Source organism: Odocoileus virginianus, chromosome 11, assembly GCF_023699985.2.
Source record: "Odocoileus virginianus isolate 20LAN1187 ecotype Illinois chromosome 11, Ovbor_1.2, whole genome shotgun sequence".
NCBI classification, from domain to species: Eukaryota; Metazoa; Chordata; class Mammalia; order Artiodactyla; family Cervidae; genus Odocoileus; species Odocoileus virginianus.
The window spans coordinates 50054521-50071993 of NC_069684.1; the positions used below are offsets into that span (position 1 = coordinate 50054521).

Consider the following 17473-nt stretch of genomic DNA (forward strand, 5'->3'; position numbering starts at 1 on the left):
CACAAAAGTTCCAACCTCTCCACATCCTTGCCAACACTTGTTATCTTCTGTCAGATTCCTTTTTTTGCTTACTTATTGTTCTTAGTTGTCCTTATGTAGTGAAAAGCTACCAGCTTTCAAGACCTCTGGATTTGTGGGGTGTTTACCAAATGAAGCAATAACAAGTTAGGCAGGTATGTCTCACAGCAGTTGTGATCATAAAAGTCATACTTTAAATGTAGTATAGAGGAGCTAGCTATTTTAAAAAAGCTTACAATCAATTATTTTAAAAGGTTTTTTTACAAAATAACTTTTTATTATAAAATTATATTCATTGTAAACAATCTATAAATTATAGAAAAGGAGATAAAAGAAAATAATGCCACTGTGTAGAGATAACTTCAGTTAGTATTTGTGTTCATATTCCCTTCTCTATACACTTGCCTTCTACACATATATATATGTGTGTATATATGTATACATTATGTATATGTATTTTGTATATATAAATATTATATATATATATATTCCCTGTCATTTTTCTTCACTATCTTTTCTCCCCCGGCCCCCCAAACACTCATATACTTGCACCTTAAACTGTTGATTACCCTCTGATCCTGCCATACATGTTCGTGGATTTGTGGCTTATCCACTCTTATTCTTTTAAACTGGCCTTATTCTATTCTTGCAGTTTGGTAGTCTGTAGCATTTTTCCATATCATCATATTCTTAAATCAGCTTCAGATACATGCTTTTTAATAGCTGTATAGTAAGAATCCTTAAAAAATAATCACCTCTTATTATCTTTTGGGGAAGTATTCATGTTTTGGACTTTCTCAGGTATACTTTGGGGTTTTTAAAAAAATAATCAAACCTGTTTTTACAGGCGCCCCACTGGGTAGACCCTTTCCTAAGACTGTTACTCCCATTATATAGATGGTGAAAGATAGACACCCCGAGAGGTATTTCTGGTCTGGTATTTTTTTCGAATGGTAAGAACACTGATCTGTTACATATGGGAAAGAGACTTGCAGAATGGGCCAATTCAGTGTGGCACTCAAAGATTCCTAAAAAATATGAAGGCGTCCTGAAGATTATTGTGTAATTTCATGAGCAGCTTCTCCTTCAGAGTTAATTGACAATTAACCATAATTCTAACAATGCTTTGGTGTTGTCAGACCTTTGGGGTTCATGTGTGTGTGTGCCTTTTTAGAGAGCAATTAATAAGTTTTGGCATTGTGCTTGTGATACTTCTGAAATGCTTGGGAAGGATATTGTCATTGCTGTAGCTTTGTGTATTTTGGGTCTTACAAATGATTTACCACTTACTAAATTTGAAATCCAAATTGTGGATTTGGCTCTGGCTGCTGCCAGCTAACAAATGCTATAACACTGGGGAAAAGTTAAGAAGCTATCACAGACTGCTTAAATTTCTAACTTTTTCCAGGGTAATCATGTGGAAGAGAAATGCCTAGATTTATAGGTCAAACAATGATAATTTGTATTATTTAAAACAATAATTGTCATATTCCCATATGGAAAAAAATGCTTCATCATGTATTTTTAACTTGATACACTTCAGTAAACAACATTTTAAAATTTTTATCAATCTATAAGTTACAATTTAAGTAATAATTACTAGATTGCTTTAATGTGACTATAGAGCTAAATAGTAGACTATATTTTCCTAAGTATTACCATTCCTCTTTCTATTCTGTCCCTCAAGCTGTAAAGGAAGAAAAAAAAAAACATGCAGAAACATCAGTTCAGTTCAGTTCAGTCACTCAGTCGTGTCCGACTCTTTGTGACCTCATTAACTGCAGCACGCCAGGCCTCCCTGTCTATCACCAACTCCTGGAGTCTACCCAAACTCATGTCCATTGAATCAGTGATGCCATCTCCAACCATCTTATCCTCTGTCATCCCCTTCTCCTGGCTTCAATCTTTCCCAGCATCAGGGTCTTTTCAAATGAGTCAGTTCTTCACATCAAGTGGTCAAAGTATTGGAGTTTCAGCTTCAGCATCAGTCCTTCCAATTAACACCCAGGACTGATCTCCTTTAGGATGGACTGATTGGATCTCCCTGCAGTCCAAGAGACTCTCAAGAGTCTTCTCCAACACCACAGTTCAAAAGCATCAATTCTTCAACACTCCGCTTTCTTTATAGTCCAACTCTCACATTCATACATGACTACTGGAAAAACCATAGCCTTGACTAGACGGACCTTTGTTGACAAAATAATGTCTCTGCTTTTTAATATGCTGTCTAGGTTGGTCATAACTTTCCTTCCAAGGAGTAAGCGTCTTTTAATTTCATGGCTGCAATCACCATCTGCAGTGATTTTGGAGCCCCCAAAAATAAAGTCTGACACTGTTCCCACTTTTTCCCCATCTATTTTCCATGAAGTGACGGGACCAGATGCCTTGATCTTAGTTTTCTGAATGCTGAGCTTTAAGCCGACTTTTTCACTGTCTTTCACTTTCATCAAGAGGCTCTTTAGTTCTTCTTCACTTTCTGCTGTAAGGGTGGTGTCATATGCACATCTGAGGTTATTGATATTTCTCCCAGCAATCTTCATTCCAGCTTGTGCTTCTTCCAGCCCAGCATTTCTCATGATGTACTCTGCGTATAAGTTAAATAAGCAGGGTGACAATATACAGCCTTGACGTACTCCTTTTCCTATTTGGAACCAGTCTGTTGTTCCATGTCTGGTTCTAACTGTTGCTTCCTGACCTGCATACAGGTTTCTCAAGAGGCAGGTCAGGTGGTCTGGTATGCCCATCTCTTGAAGACTTTTCCAGTTTGTTGTGATCCACACAGTCAAAGGCTTTGGCATAGTCAGTAAAGCAGAAATAGATGTTTTTCTGGAACTCTCTTGCTTTTCTGATGATCCAGTGGATGTTGGCAATTTGATCTCTGGTTCCTCTGCCTTTTCTAAAATCAGCTTGAACATCTGGAGATTCACAGTTCACATATTGCTGAAGCCTGGCTTGGAGAATTTTGAGCATTACTTTGCTAGCGTGTGAGATGAGTCCAGTTGTGCAGTAGTTTGATCATTCTTTGGCATTGCCTTTCTTAGGGATTGGAATGAAAACTGACCTTTTCCAGTCCTGTGGCCACTACTGAGTTTTCCAAATTTGCTGGCATATTGAGTGTAGCACCTTCACAGCATCATCTTTCAGGATTTGAAATACCTCAACTGGAATTCCATCACCTCTACTAGCTTTGTTTCTAGTGATGCTTCCTAAGGCCCACTTGACTTCACATTCTAGGATGTCTGGCTCTAGGTAAGTGATCATACCATCGTGATTATCTGGGTTGTGAAGATCTTTTTGTACAGTTCTTCTGTGTATTCTTGCCACCTCTTCTTAATATTTTCTTTTTCTGTTAGGTCCCTACCATTTCTGTCCTTTATTGAGCCCATCTTTCAATGAAATGTTCCTTTGGTATCTCTAATTTTCTGGAAAAGATCTCTAGTCTTTCCCATTCTATTGTTTTCCTCTATTTCTTTGCATTGATCACTGAGGAAGGTTTTCTTGTCTCTTCTTGCTATTCTTTGGAACAGAAAAATCAAGGCACACATTTATGAGAAAATATGAGAATGTACTATTGCTGCTGCATTGTAGATTTAGATTAAAATTGTGCAATTTTTCTTGATCACATCTGCTAGCAAAGTTAATTGTGAAGAATCTCACTATTTTCCTCATATCACTTTATAGTGAATAAGATGCTGCTCCTCAAGCATCAAAGTCAACAATAATCCAGTTCTGTAATTAGCACCACTTCATCCATCATGTTGTTTGAAATATGTTGAAATACAATGTTTTGCTGGATTTCAAATAATAAATATAAAATTTTAAAAACATTAGAACCAGAAAGATATTATTCTCTCTCAATTTAAAGACAAGGAAACAAAGAGGATAAACAACTTGCCTAAATGCAGATTTTTTTTTTCCATTAATTCACCCAGTCCTTCATCCACTTATTCAAGCAACCACGGTTAGCAGGCAGGAGTCAATGTGAGGCCCTCTGAATGCAAAAAGAGTGTAAGACACCAAGACTGTTTTTAAGGATTTAAACTCCAGCAAGAAGAGGCAGGCAACTCCACAATTAATCACTACAGTGGACTGTGCTCAGGACCTTGTCGGCAACATGGGCTAAGTGCTACCAAAGCACAAAGATAAAGGTTAATTCTACCTGAGACAGTCAGGAAGGTTTCCCAGGAGACTTTTGAACTGGGCCTTAAGGAATGAACATTTCTTATGTTCACATAGAGAAGAACAAAAGGCAACCCAAGCAGAATGTACAACATGAACTGAGCCTCAAACTAAAGAGCATCTATGGCAGGACTAGGGAATGGCCATCAGCCTAAGGTGCAAGGGTGTGGGGAGAAAAGGCAGGGGAAAAAAATGGCAGAAAATTTAACCACAAGAATCTCATGTGGTTAAATTGGTAAAAACTTTGAATGTCATGCTGAGTGTGAATTTTATTCCAAGAAAATTGGGTTTATGAAAGGCTTATAAATTGGGTTGGGATATGATCAGAACTTGGTTTGCACTGGAGATGAGTTAGAAATTTACATCCTAGACAGGAGATGATAAGAGCCTAAATGTGGAAGAGTGGCAATGGTGGAACAAAGAAGATATATGAGTATCCAATAAGCAAATAAAAAGATACTCAGGTTACTAGTCATTAGGGAAATAGAAGTTAGAACCATAGTGAGATAACACTATGTATACTAGAATGATTTAACTTAAAAAGGCAGACCATAATAAGTGTTGGCAAGGATTCTCATGTATGGAATTCTCAGTATTTGGGATTCTCATATACTGCTGGTAGGAATGTAAAATGGTACAATTTTAGAAAACAGCTTGGCAGACTTCTATAAGGTTAAATATACACTAAATTACATGATTGGACTGCAAGAAGATCCAACCAGTCCATCCTAAAGGAGCTCAATCCTGGGTGTTCACTGGAAGGACTGATGCTGAAGCTGAAACTCCAATACTTTGGCCACCTCACGTGAAGAGTTGACTCATTGGAAAAGACCCTGATGCTGGGAGGGATTGGGGACAGGAGGAGAAGGGGACGACAGAGGATGAGATGGCTGGATGGCATCACCGACTTGATAGACATGAGTTTGAGTAAACTCCGGGAGTTGGTGATGGACAGGGAGGCCTGGCGTGCTGCGATTCATGGGGTCGCAAAGAGTCGGACACGACTGAATGACTGAACTGAACTGAACTGAACTGAATGAATTACATGATCCAGCCTTTCCAAATCTAATTCTTTACCACAGAAAAATAAAAACATATTCATTTCAGTATTCAAAATCCACAGAGTCCACAGAAACTTGTAGATGAATGTTCACATCAGCTGTAAATGTGTATCAGCACAATAACCTAAACACTGGAAACCCTAATGTGTATTAGTGAATAAACAGCCTAAAATGAATACTGAGAAATAAAAAGTAATGATCTATTGATACCTGTAACAGCATGGAGGAATCACAAATGCATTACATTAAGTAAAAGAAGTCAACACAAGAGTACATACTGCATAATTATATTTATGAGAGACTGTAGAGACAAATCTGACCTATAATGATACAAAGCAGACTAATGGTTGCCTGGGACAGAGGGAAGGATTGACTCAGAAGAGTCACAGGGGAATATTTTTGGAGTGATGGAGTTGTTCTGTACCTTAATTGTGGTGATGGTCATGGGGTATATAAATTTGGCAAAACTCAAGTAAATGTGGACGCGTTTTATTATATATAAATTTTGCTACAATAAATTTCATTTAAAAATAATAAATTTAACTTGGTGAATAAAATTAAAAATATGGCAGTTGATCTGATTTTACAATTTTTCCATTGTGTATATGCATGTGGTCAGTCTTATCCTACTCCTTGTGACCCCATGGACTATAGACCGCCAGGCTACTCTGTCCATGGAATTTTCCAGGCAAGAATACTGGAGTGGGTTGTCATTTCCTACTCCATGGGATCTTCCTGATCCAGGGGTTGAATCTGTTTCCTCTTGTGTTTCCTGCATTGGCAGGTGGATTCTTTACCTCCAGCACCACCTAGGATTTTCCATGGGTTCTATTTAATTATAAATTGACATCTTAAAATAATCAAAAAGATGCAGACAGAAACAAATACAGAGAGGATTTCCCATTCCATTTCATTCAGTCAACCAGAAGGAGACAGTTGTATAGTAAAATTCAGCAGCCAGTATAATACAGAGTCCCAGCTTCATGTATTAGCAAAAAGCAACTTAAGTAGATGGTAATGTGGTATTAGTAAACTCCACTAGATTGGAAATAATTTTATTTTATGGATTCATGCATCACCTTTCACCCATTTGAAAATTCATTTTTATATTTTTCTATATTTTGAATGTATCTCTTCTGTATGCACTTAAACTCCATAAAACAGTTGAGCTATCTTTAATAATGCTGATCCTAGGCATTTCTTTATTCCTTTGTATTTTCATTTTTATTCTTATTTTCACAATTTTTATTATACATTTGGGGAAAAGAAATTGTGGAAAAGTAAAATATGAAGGAAGATAAAGTAAAGGAGAGAGACATTGCATAGAACTTGTTCCTTAACAACTCTGCCATCATTCAGACTTTTCTCTATTCTTTGCCATGTTACTCCTTAAAGGAATGATTGCCTGGGAAGGAGAAGAACTTGGAAAGGAAACCAGAAGGATTAAGACCTGCTTTATCTCTATTTTCAGAGGAAATTCCCTCCCTTCTTTTCAGGAATCTCTCTTTTCCTCCCTCCGGAGGTGTGGTTCTAGGAGGGCTCTCAAGTGAAGCATGGACCCAAGCTGGACCAATCAAAGTCCTTCATCCCTGGCCAGTATTTTGGTCAGGTATGCACACATGACCCAAGCAAGTCAATCAGAGCTTATCTCTGTTCCTCCCACGTACAATTTGTTGGGGTAGAACATGTCCCTCCTTGATAGCCAAGTAAGAGGTGAGCCAAGAGCTTGCTCTGGCAGCTGTATTACAGCTTTGTGAAGAAGCCAGTCTGAGAGAGAGAAGCTATTACTCAGAATTAGACACAAGAGAGAGAAAGAGTCTTGACTGTTTGGCACGTTGCTCATCACTGCCTTGTCTGAGATTTTATGACATGAGAAACAATTCCCTCAGTTCAAGTTGGTTTTTGTCTATTATAATCTTTTAAAAAGAGTGATGAACGTAGGAACGTAGGAACTCTTGTCTTCCGACTTGGACTACAATGCAATCAATCTTTCTAGGGCAGCAGAGAGTGGCTGGGGGCTCTAATGAAAGAAGCATTCAGGGGTCCTCCAACAAGGGCATGTGTGTATTGATATATTCAGGACTGCTTCCAGAACTCTGCACTCCAGATATTGCTAAAGGGCCTCCCCTCTCTCTGACTCCCTTCCTGACCCAGATTAACACTTCTAATCAGACCTAAGCGTCTTGAGCTCTAAGTTCCCTTCTTAGAGCCTTCTCAGATCTCTTACATACTCTAGCTTCACTAAAGTCATTTAACTGGACTGCTGCCCAGTAAGTCTGCAGGCCAAGATCCAAAATATTGCTATGAGACCTCCAGGAATCTCTGCTTCATTCCTTCTTCCCTCTTTGGAGAGAAATGGCCTTCTTGAATTCTTCTGAAGAATGACTTCAGTGTCTTTTTCAAGTTGGAGAGAAACATGGGTTTCATCCCAACTTCTGCCTGGCTCCTTAGTCATGATATACAGACAATGGTCCCTCACTGGGAACTCTGCCAAGGGTAACTGAGCAGGAGCTGATTTCTAAGAGTTTGGTGGATGAGGGGAGGAGGTTCTTCCTCATGCTAAGCTTTGCCACCAACCTGATGGCCTAAGAGCAGTGCTTTCCTCCATAGAAACTTGAACTTGATTATGGGCAGATGCTTTCCTTTTAAGACCTTGTGGACCTACCGAGAGCAATTTGGAGCATTCAAATAAGATTTTGCTAAAGATCTGTGGATAACAAAAGAAAAATAAGCAGAGGGAAACAAGAATCTAGATTACCTGGTTTGTAAGTTATGGTTCTTGCTCATGACCTCAAGGGCTTCTGTCTTATTTGCTTATAATTTTGTATCCTGCCTTTTTTTTATCCTGTGCATTCTTTCCCATTTCGCAGGTTCTGCCTTTTTTTTGGAGGAAGAACTTCCAAGTATCAATATAATAATCAAACAACTAGTGAGGACTTTTTGATGTCTAAAGGTGCATAGTCTCTGAGAAGTCTTCAGAGCATCTCTTGACAAGACAACCTGGGCAAAAGTGAACATCCTTCAACTAGAGCAACCATTTCCCTCACAGTGCAGCAGCCACCACTCAAAGAATGTGGGAACTTCTTGAAGGAGAAAATTGGTATATCAGCTAACTTTGTTGTATAACAAGCTATCTCTTAACTTTAGCCACCTTGAAATAATAACCATGATTTCGTGGGTTGACTGGCCAGTTATTTTGGTCTGGTAGCTACTTTGAATTGGATTTCTATAAGCTGCCTCCAGAAACCTAACAAAAATACTCAAATAGAAGGTCAAAGGAGAAAAGCTCCTTTCCCTTGACAGATTTTTATAAAACATTTTTATTTTATATTATTTAACATTTTATAGTAATTTAACAATGTTATATTAGTTTTAGGTATACATCAAAGTGATTCAGTTTTACATATACATGTACTTATTCGTTTTCAAATTATTTTCCCATTTAGGTTATTACAGAGTACTGAGGAGAGTACCATGTGTTATACAGTAGGTCCTTTTTGGTCATCTATCTTTTAAAATAGTTCTTCGATACGCTGATGGTAACAGTGGACATAATTACATATGGTAGATGTAGCATCAGGGCCCCTTGTTACTATATTCCACTGAGTGTCCTCTCACTAGAAACCCCATCATCAGGAGAGGGTTAAATACCTTATAGTTTATGAACTGATGTCAAATGAGTAGGAGTTAACTAAGATATCAAATAGTTGCATATCAGTAACTTTTATGCACTTTTGCTCATCACTTAGATTGTTTTAATTCTTCCTTCCCTACTTGTCTCATCACAACCAGTTTTAGAACAGAGTTATTCTGGAAAGCATTCATTGAGTCAAACCTGACATAAACTATGAACTTAGCTCGTTACATCAACTTTCAAAATTAAACAGACTGTCCAGTGTTTAGGATACCAGAAGAACATGAAGAATCACAGACCAGCTTTCTTAGGAATTGTTTCTTAACTTAATTTGGGCATCATTCAGTAGGAAAGGCATGCCTAACCCGACTTAATATTAAACAGAGATCTGAAGATATAAATAACTCAAATAAAGCAAATCAAGATCACCATCTCATTAGTAACAAGAGAGAAAATAAAATGAAAAATAAGTAGGAAAAGACCAGACTGTGAACTTTTAAAGGGAAATATTTGCAACTGAGAGACACTGAATAAAATCAAGTACAATGAGATGTTTAATGAAGGCAACATTACAAAGAATACATAAAACAGGAGCTATTTAAAGAAAATTATTTATCAGATGCTTGACGATATAAAATGCCACCTGAGTTAGACAAGAAAGCCTGAACAGGAAGCTCAGATGGCAGGGTTCTATTCAAGGCCTTTTCCTAAAATATTGTAACCATACATATTGGTGATAAATTTGCAGGGAGTACTTAAGTCCTAAAAAAGTCTTTCACAAGAAGAAAAATGAAAAAATACATGATTCCTTTTCAAAGATTTTTGTTAAGTCTCATCTAGACTAAGATGTTTATGGTCAATTGCTTTGCAAACAATGATAGCTAAAGATAGCATGGGTCACCAAAGGGGTATGATATTTCCTATCTAGTCTCTCTGATACTAGTTAGAATACTAATGAAGAGTGTGTAGACACTTCTCTCAACACCTTTGAAAACACACTTGGACTTGGCTTCATTTCATTTCTTGCCCTGTTTTCAACCAAAAATGTTAGCCAATATACTCCAAGGATTCCTATATGAGTTTTTGCTTCACTGAATTGATTTAAGGAAACTAACCGTGGTCATGTATGGATGTGAGAGTTGGACTGTGAAGAAAGCTGAGCGCCGAAAAATTGATGCTTTCGAACTGTGGTGCTGGAGAAGACTCTTGAGAGTCCCTTGGACTGCAAGGAGATCCAACCAGTCCATCCTAAAGGAGATCAGTCCTGGGTGTTCATTGGAAGGACTGATGCTGAAGCTCAGTACTTTGGCCACCTCATGCGAAGAGCTGACTCATTGGAAAAGACCCTGATGCTGGGAGGGATTGGGGGCAGGAGGAGAAGGGGACGACAGAGGATGAGATGGCTGGATGGCATCACCAACTTGATGGGCATGAGTTTGAGTAAACTCCGGGAGTTGGTGATGGACAGGGAGGCCTGGGTGCTGCGATTCATGGGGTCACAAAGATTCGGACACGACTGAGCAACTGAACTGAACTGAACTGAACCTCTATAAGCTCTGTTAAGCTCTGCTAGTTGTATGGCTGTGATATCTAAGGGAAGGAGTGGTGAAGGAGTGAATTATCACTGGTCCCTTCTCAGTAGCATTATTATGCTGAAAAAAAAATTAATTGAAGTTCCCTAATTTGGAGATGCAGTTAACTCATGTACTGAGACCCTGCATCATACAGGGTTCAAGCATAGGCCCTTGATATACAGATCTCTGACTAAGGGAGGGGTTTATTCATAGTTTGGGTAGTCCATGTCATGATTTACAAGGCGGGCTATTGCTGTAGCACAGTTGGGACTTAAGTGACTTGTGTTTTGTTTGCTTTAACTGTGTCCATTCAGTTTCCTAAATGGAGCTCGAGTCTTTTTTTTTTCTTTTCTTTAATCAGAGAAGTAAAGTGAAATAGAAGCCACCTGGTGCAGAGCTGGAGTGTGGGCTCGTGGAAATGGCCTTTCTGGCTTTTTCTTTCCTAGCTGGATGGCTTTGGGTTAATCTCTCATCCTTTCTGTACCTGACCTTCATGAACTAAAAGTATGGCAAGGAAGACAGTAATGGTGTGCAGGTTCAAGGAATATTGTAAGGATGGACTGAATGAGTGTATGTGAGTGCCTAGTAGATTAGCACACATCATTATAGGCTAAACAATCACTTACATTCATTTCTTACATTCCTGTGACTCAAAGGACACTTCTTCCCTCAAATGTAAAGCCAATCTTTGCTGGCTTTCATCTAAAGCCGGCAAATTAGTACAGAGAGGAGAGGGGAATCAAAGTAAATTTGGCCCTTAATTGCCTTAATTTTTGATTTGCAATTCAATTCATTTGCCACTAGAATGGGCTTCCTCCGTGGCTCAGCAGTAAAGAATCTGCCTGTCAATGCAGAAGATGTAGGCTTGATCCCTGGGTCGGAAGATCCCCTGGAGAAGGAAATGGCAACCCACTGTAATATTCTTGCCCAGGAAATCTCATAGACAGAGGAGCCTGCTGACTTACAGACCATGGGGTCATAAAGAGTCAGGCACGACTGAGTGACTAAACAATAATCTTAGAATAGTTAGCCACTGGCTACTTTGGTCAAAGCACTCAACTTCTTCATACACAAAATAAATACAGTGTCACCATTCTATTTCACCATAAGTTGGTAGCAATGATAAATGAATTGAGTACTAGAATGTTTCGAGGCCAAATGAAAGTATTACGATTAGTGACATTAATAATTATTTTCTGATAATTGCTGCTTATCTTTTGGCTTTAGCAAAACTTGATTAGAGATTGAATTTTGATGTTAAACCCAAGAAAATAATCTCTCAATCTGGAATTTGGCCAGGTTACCATGCTGAGCAACAGTTTCAAAGAAAAAGATAATTGGGATTTTTAATGAGCTTTGAAATTTATCTGAAAGGTGGGCTGAAAGCTACAAAAGACATGGTATTAGGCAGCTCATTCAGGATACAACCTAGTGATAATATCTTTCTTCTCTACTGTGATTAGCCAGAAAAATAATCTTTCATTAACTCTTCCCTGATCTCCTTTGAGGAAATACTCCAAGGTCAGTTGTTACCCAATCATAGTGTCCCTAGGATAATTGACTGGTATTTTCAAATTTGATTAAGTCAATGGGACAAGTAAATCAATTCAATGCAAGAGACAGGGCAACCACTCATTTTTCTTGCCAAGCTATCATTCAGATTTTATAAGAGATAATTCAGAATAGGGTTATGGCGATGCTTCTTTTCAATTCGATTACTAAAGCATCATGACTTGATTGTTATCTAGAAATGAAGCCCGCCTACTGTACTCTTTAAATGGGAACCATGGCTGAATTTTGTGGAAATAACACCTTGCATTGTATAGAATATGGCCTCTAAAAATTGTTACTCTAATATTGTTCAGGCTTTAGAAATCTGCCAAGTTTAAACGCTGTGGCAATAAGGAAAGAAAGAGGCTCTGGGAAAGAGGAAATGAAATTAGCTGAATAAATCCTAATTTGGAAGGGAGAAAAATGACAAATGGCAGAAAAATGCAAATGGCAGAGAGGCAAATAGTTTGCTCTAGTATCTTTGTCTTCTGATAATATTTTTGAACCAAGATTATATATGGACAGCTAAAGTTGAAAGATGAGTAATAAAAATATCTTGAATCCTACTGGAATATCATGTTATATATTATTTTTTTCCCATCCTTGGGGAAACAAACAAAAATTACATTAATTGCCACAAAAGAAAACCCAATCCCATTACATCTAAGTGAACGTATACAATCACATGCACTCCAAACTACTTCTTGTTCTCACCCATCCCTATGTAACTCTTGGTTTTTCAGGGGAGATCCCTTTTTTGGGTGATGAAGGAGACTGTGCCTACAATCCTTAGCAATGATTTCCTGACTGCTGAGCAGCATTAGTCATGCATCCTCCTCATGCCCATAAATGGAGGACAAGCCTACACTGATGCTATCAGACGAATTTAAACAAGGCCTGTTCTGAGAGAACCCTCACAGCCAGACTGACAACACTCCTGCAGCAAACCCATCTTCAATAGAAGTGTGTTTTGTTTCAACTTACACTTGGGCACACACTACTAATAGAGGCATAGAACAACTTGGGATCGCAGGGATCGCTGTGCATACCTAGGGCTTGGAGCAGGCCTTCCGTTGTGGTGTTAAGCTGGGGTGTTGCTCTGTAAGCCGAAGTTTAAGTCCATATACTCAGTGCTAAGAAGAGATTGTATTTCTTTTGATGAAGAGTTTCCTCTTCATCTTTGATTAGAGCAGGCATTCATTTATTTATTCATTTATTCGTTTATTTCCAAACATCCAGGTGCCTACCTGAGGGCCAGGTATTGGGCTTCAGGCTGAGCAACCCTTGTGAGAGAAAAATGCTAGCGATTTTCACCATTCAGCCAAGCCAATAAAATCAGCTAATTTTAAAGCAGCTTTACATTTTACTGTCTAACTCACTTATTTATGCCCTAGGAAGGCAGTATGATGTGGTAGAAGGAGCAATGGACCAATAGTTAGAAATCCTGGTGTAAGTTCCAGTTCTACCACAAAGAGACTGCGTGACTGTGGGGCAGTTTACTTAACCTCTCTGGGCCTCACTCTCCTTTTTTGAAAATATGAGTGGGTTGGACTTAAGATTCCTTCCATCTCTAAAATTCTTTTATTCTATACGGTAACACATTCCACAAAGTTTCTTTTGTGACCAGAATTAGTTGGTGAAGTCCCAGCTCAAGTTTCCCTTTTGCTCGCTTTTATTGTTAAACCAAATATGAACAAGAAGTAATAATATTTTGTCACAGCCAACAAATTGCCCTTCCACTGAATGACCTTTGGAGGTCAGGCCACCCATCACAACATCTAAATCCAAAGGCAATGGTATGATCAACTTGTGAGCTGGCGGGCTGCCATCCAAAAGTATGGAAATGGTTGTAGCCAGCCAAAATTCTTGGCTGGTACATTTTTAATAAACATAGAAAATAAGAACAGCATTTTCCACTTGGATTGCTTAATTTGGTGCCCATACCATCGGAACACTTGCTGGAAGGATAAAGATGATGTGATATATCACTTATTTAGCGCAGGATGGATTAACTTGCACAAATGAGAAGTAGGTTATGGAGTCATCTGTAAGGCATTTTTATCCTTGCCTCTTGTCTCTGGCAAGAGACAGCTTGAGTCATTATAGCAACATCTCCACCCCTTTTGGCCCTTTGTGAGAGTTTTCCCTGAACATAAGCTCTGCTGGATTTACTGTATTGCTATGAATGGACTAAGGCAAATTGGTGTGAATTCTTTGTGGTCGAATACCTCTTCTTAATATTTTTGCAAGATGGTTCAACATGTCTTATTATTACTTTTCCAAGAAAAAAACCTCCACAGCAAATGTTCTCTGGTTAATTTGGAGAATATCTGAGGTGCATGTGTTTTAATTACATAAATGACAGTGAGTACTTAGGACAATGAGCCTCATAGTTAGTAGCTCTGGTTTTTAATTGCGGTGATTGCACAAACTCATCCAGTTCTTGGATTCTGTATTTCTGTCTCTACTTGTAGTGTGGCAGCAAGGACATTTGATAGGCAAGACTGTTTTCTCTGCAGTGCTTGGAGATCCCTGAATAAAATACACTGTGATAGTTAAGATGTAATTAGACATGTGGGTGGAAATTAGTGTTCAAGCACACCATGTCTAAGCCGAGTCACTGTGCCTTTTTACTACCTGAGGCCACCCTGGTCCTGTGCCATAACTCCAGGTCACTGAGTATACAGGGCTGTTGGTTAGAGGCTGCAGGTTCCAAAAAGAAAATAAATAACTTGGTATTGAATCTGAAACCGGGAAGCTTTTTATAGTAAAAACTGGGCCACACAGTTCTACTATAGACAAGTCAGGCATTCACCAAGTATGACTATAACCTGTTCACTTTTCTTTTGGAAGTGTACATGATCTCAATTATCAAAACTATAATTTGAATTGTACCTCCATCTTATAAAACACCAAAACTTTCTACTAGATTTCCGGAGTCATGGCAGGTCCTCCATTTTGGATTAGATTCTCTAGTCATACGGACCCAGTAGCAACAGACCTTTTCCTTCTCAGTCATCTTAAAAAACACACACTTCTCCGTGGGACTACAAAAGGCCTGCAATTTGTCCAGTTTAATTTTTCATTTGATTTTTGGATTTGCTTCTGGATACCTAAAAACTCCCACTACTATAAATCCTGGCTTTCTGGATGGACTCCCCCCTCTCCCAACGCCACTGACTTGAAATGAGTTTGCTTCGCCAGCATTTTACATTTTACCTTTTAAACGTGATTTCAAGACCAAACCAATGATGGAAAATTAATAACCATCATTACATCATTAGTATCCCCCCATGGTCCCCCTGCACCCCTATACCGAGTCTCCCACCCTTTATCCCCCTGTTGCGGCCGGAATTCCCTTTTTGCTAATGACGACAGAAAGCGGTTTCCCGAGCTGCGTTTCTCTTCTTGCACTCTTGCTTGCTGCTGCACACGATGCCTCGCGCGTCTCCCGGTGACTGCGTTTCCCCGCGAGTTGGCCGCGTTCTTTCGGGGATGAAGTCATCCCTATACATGGTGTGCCTATTAGCTCGTTACATTGGTACAGCACACTGGGATTCCTCGGAAAGAAAAGGAGCGACGCGAACAATGATGACCATATTTTACATGTATACGCCACCCCTCCCCCCAGCCTGGAGGAATCGCCGGGAGCCGCGCGCGGCGGGGGCGGGCCGTGGGTCTGGCCGGGATGCCCAACGACTGGCAGGTCCGGGTCGTGAGATACAGCAACAGGGCGAGCTGAGGACAAGCCCCGCGCGAGGGCACTCGGAGGGGCAGATCCGGAGTCCCTCCGGCCCGGCCCAGTGCCCAGTCTCACGCATCCCGATCGCCGCCTCCCGGCTCCCCACGCCTGTGCCGGCAGGTCCCGCACCGGGAGGTCCTGGCGCCCCAGTCTGGGCACTCAGCGCTCCGGCGCGGGGGAGGCCCGGGAGCTCCCCCAGGGTCAGGGGAGCGGGAGTAGACTGGGGGCGGGGGGGGGGGGGCGGCGGCCAAGGACAACCCGGGGCGGGGGTGTGGGCAGCCCTGATCCCAGGGGGCCGGGGAGCGGGGGCGGGGGCGGGGTGGGAAAGCAACAAAGAGCCTTTGCTAACCAGCCGTCGCCGAGCCCGCTCCCGCCCCTCGCGGCTGCCCGCAGGCCGGCGGGGTCCCGGGCCGGCGGCGCGGCGCGGGGAGCCCGGCCCCCCTGCCTCCCCTCCCCCCCCCCCCCCGCACCGCCCCCTCGCCCTCGGGGGAAGGAGGGGAGGAAGGCGGCGCCTGCGTGCTCCTCCGCCGCGCGCCCCGCCTCCTCCCGGGCTCCTCGCGGCGAGCCGACTCTCCTCCCGCGGCTGCCGCAGCTGCCGGTTGCACACGGCCTCGGCGGCGGGCGCGGCGGGGCGCGAGCCTGTGGAGCGGCGGCCGGGCGCGCGGCCCCGGCGGGCACCCCTCCGAGGGCGGCCGAAGAAGCTCCCGGGGGAGGAGGAGGAGGAGGAGAAGGAGGAGGAGGTGGGGGGCTGCGGCGGCCGCGGGACCCACACTCGGCGCCTCGGCCTCTCCGCCCCCTCCCCAGCTTTTCTTTCGCCCGCTCCTCTCCCGCTCCGGACCGGCGCCTCGGCTTTGTGCGAGGAGATGGTGTAGCCCCGCGGCCGCCTGGAGGAGGAGCTGGACACTTGTCTGCCGGCTCCGAGCTGCGTCCCCGCCCCTGGAGGAGAGACCCCCCCGCTCGGCTCGGCGCCTCCCGCGTCTCCCGGCTGCTGGGGAAGCCTCGGCGCGGCCGGCACCATGAGGTGAGGGGCGCGCGGGGCGGGGGCCGGCGGGCCATTGTGCCGCGGGAGCCGCGACCCCTCTCTCTCTTTCCCGGACCCCGCCTTCCCTCTCCCGGCCCGGCGCGTCTCCCAGGTCTCCGGTCTCTACTCCCCCCTCCCCCTTTGTCCCTCTCATTTCTCTTTCTTTCTTGTAATCCTCCCCAGCCCCTCTTATTGGGGAGGGGGGGTCTCCTCTTTTCGACGTTCTCCCGTTTTTCCTCAAATGCTCCTCTTGCGCCCAGGATTTCCCTTCCTAAATTTAATGTGCTCCTGGCTCCCTCCCCCCCAGCCCTTGCGAGACAAACCTGGGAGATGGGGAGGGGTTCGAGAATCGAAGCGTGCTTGTTGCTGGGAAACAGGTATTTTTCCGTCTCTATGTAAAAATTTCGTTCACTTTTATAACAAAACTCTCGTGTTTAACTAAAAAAAAAAGAGATAAAAGTTTGAAAGACCTGAAATTTCTGTGGGGAATAAAGTGCTCTGGTAGTGGTAGGTGAAAGAGCTCAGAAAGGTGAAATTTCACGGTGGTGGGGGAAGGGAAAGAATTTATTACGTTAATATTGGGGGGGGAACACAGTGAAAGACTGCGATAAGTAAGTTATTCGGGGTGTGTAAACGGGGGCGGGGGAGGGATTTGTTTGGAAAACCCTTTTCTCTTCTTCCTCTAGCAGCCTG

At 42.0% G+C, this 17473-nt stretch overlaps 1 protein-coding gene across 3 annotated transcripts in view; it reads left to right on the forward strand.

Annotated features, from left to right (window-relative positions):
- Positions 1-17473, forward strand: part of ENAH (ENAH actin regulator) — a 175782-nt gene that overhangs the window by 1353 nt on the left and 156956 nt on the right. The window contains exon 2 of one of the 3 annotated variants that reach the window (XM_070474441.1): positions 8129-8358. In XM_070474441.1, coding sequence (XP_070330542.1) covers positions 8330-8358 — 29 coding nt within the window. In that variant the 5' untranslated portion in view covers positions 8129-8329. Of the gene's footprint in view, positions 1-8128; positions 8359-16696; positions 16781-16849; positions 17158-17473 lie in introns of those variants that run through there. The other 2 variants (XM_070474444.1, XM_070474439.1) reach the window with 2 other exon arrangements.